Consider the following 1,288-nt stretch of genomic DNA (forward strand, 5'->3'; position numbering starts at 1 on the left):
CTCATTAATTATTAACTCATTTATTCATTAATTGTCAATTCATTAATTATCAATTCATTAATTATTAACTCATTAATTATCAATTCATTACTTATTCATTCATTACTTATTCATTCATTAATTATTCATTCATTAATTATCAATTCATTAATTATCAATTCATTATTAACTCATTAATTATTAATTCATTAATTATTCATTCCTCGTTATCGTTATCGCCGTTGTTTTTCCGGTCGTTGCGGCTTCGTGAGCCGCCGTCCCCTCCCCTGACGGGATCGGGGTTGATTGGGTTTGTTACTAATTAGTGATTATTGTTGTTGTTATTGTTGTTAATTGCTGTTAAGGCTTCGTTAGCTGTGATTAGCTGGACTAACGAGGTCAGGGGTTATTGCTGTTGTTATTAATCACTGGTCATTATTACAGTTATTTTTAATGTTGTTATTATTATTATGGCTTTATTGGCCGTGATTAATTAACCTAATTGGGGGTTGGGGTTTCATCTTATTACAATTGTTATTGTTGTTACTAATAGTGTTTGATGGTGATAATGATAATTAGTTTGATTAGCTGTGATTAATTAGCCTGGCTGGGAATTGGGGTTTAGGGTAGGAAATGCAGGAATGGAAACCCCAACGAGTGACAAAAACCCCAAGAGTGACCCCAAAATAGAAACCCCAATGAACAATCCCAAAATAGAAACCCTACAAGTGACCCCAAAATAGAAACCCCAAGAGTGACCCCAAAATAGAAACCCCAAAGTGACCCCAAAATAGAAACCCCAATGAGTGACCCCAGAACAGAACCCCAATGAGTGACCCCAAAATACAACCCCCACAAGTGACCCCAGAACAGAACCCCAAGACCGACCCCAAAATACAACCCCCACGAGTGACCCCCCACCAAAGCCCACTGTCCGTTTGCAGACAAAGAAGGGGGTGAAGAGGAAAGCAGACACCACCACGCCCACGGCCATGGACCCCATCCACGACTCCTCCTCGCTGCCCGCCGAGCCCAAGGCCACCAAGCTGGGCCCGCGCCGCGAGAGCGGCCGGCCCGTCAAGCCCCCCAAGAAGGAGATCCCGGACTCGCAGCAGCACCCGGCCGAGAGCCGCGGCACCAAGGCCTCGGAGCAGCTCAAGTACTGCGGAGGCATCATCAAGGAGATGTTCGCCAAGAAACACGCCGCCTACGCATGGCCCTTCTACAAACCCGTGGACGTGGAGGCGCTGGGGCTGCACGACTACTGCGACATCATCAAACACCCCATGGACCTCAGCACCATCAAGGT

At 45.2% G+C, this 1,288-nt stretch overlaps 1 protein-coding gene across 1 annotated transcript in view; it reads left to right on the forward strand.

Moving 5' to 3' along the window:
* Positions 1 to 833: 833 nt before the first annotated feature.
* LOC107199254 (bromodomain-containing protein 4-like) overlaps positions 834 to 1,288 on the forward strand; it is a gene marked incomplete at its 5' end in the record, with an annotated part of 11,943 nt that continues 11,488 nt past the window's right edge. Inside the window, one exon of the mRNA XM_033511727.1 lies at positions 834 to 1,286. Coding sequence (XP_033367618.1) covers positions 834 to 1,286 — 453 coding nt within the window. The remainder of the gene's footprint in view (positions 1,287 to 1,288) is intronic.

This window comes from Parus major, unplaced genomic scaffold (genome assembly GCF_001522545.3).
Source record: "Parus major isolate Abel unplaced genomic scaffold, Parus_major1.1 Scaffold531, whole genome shotgun sequence".
NCBI lineage: Eukaryota > Metazoa > Chordata > Aves > Passeriformes > Paridae > Parus > Parus major.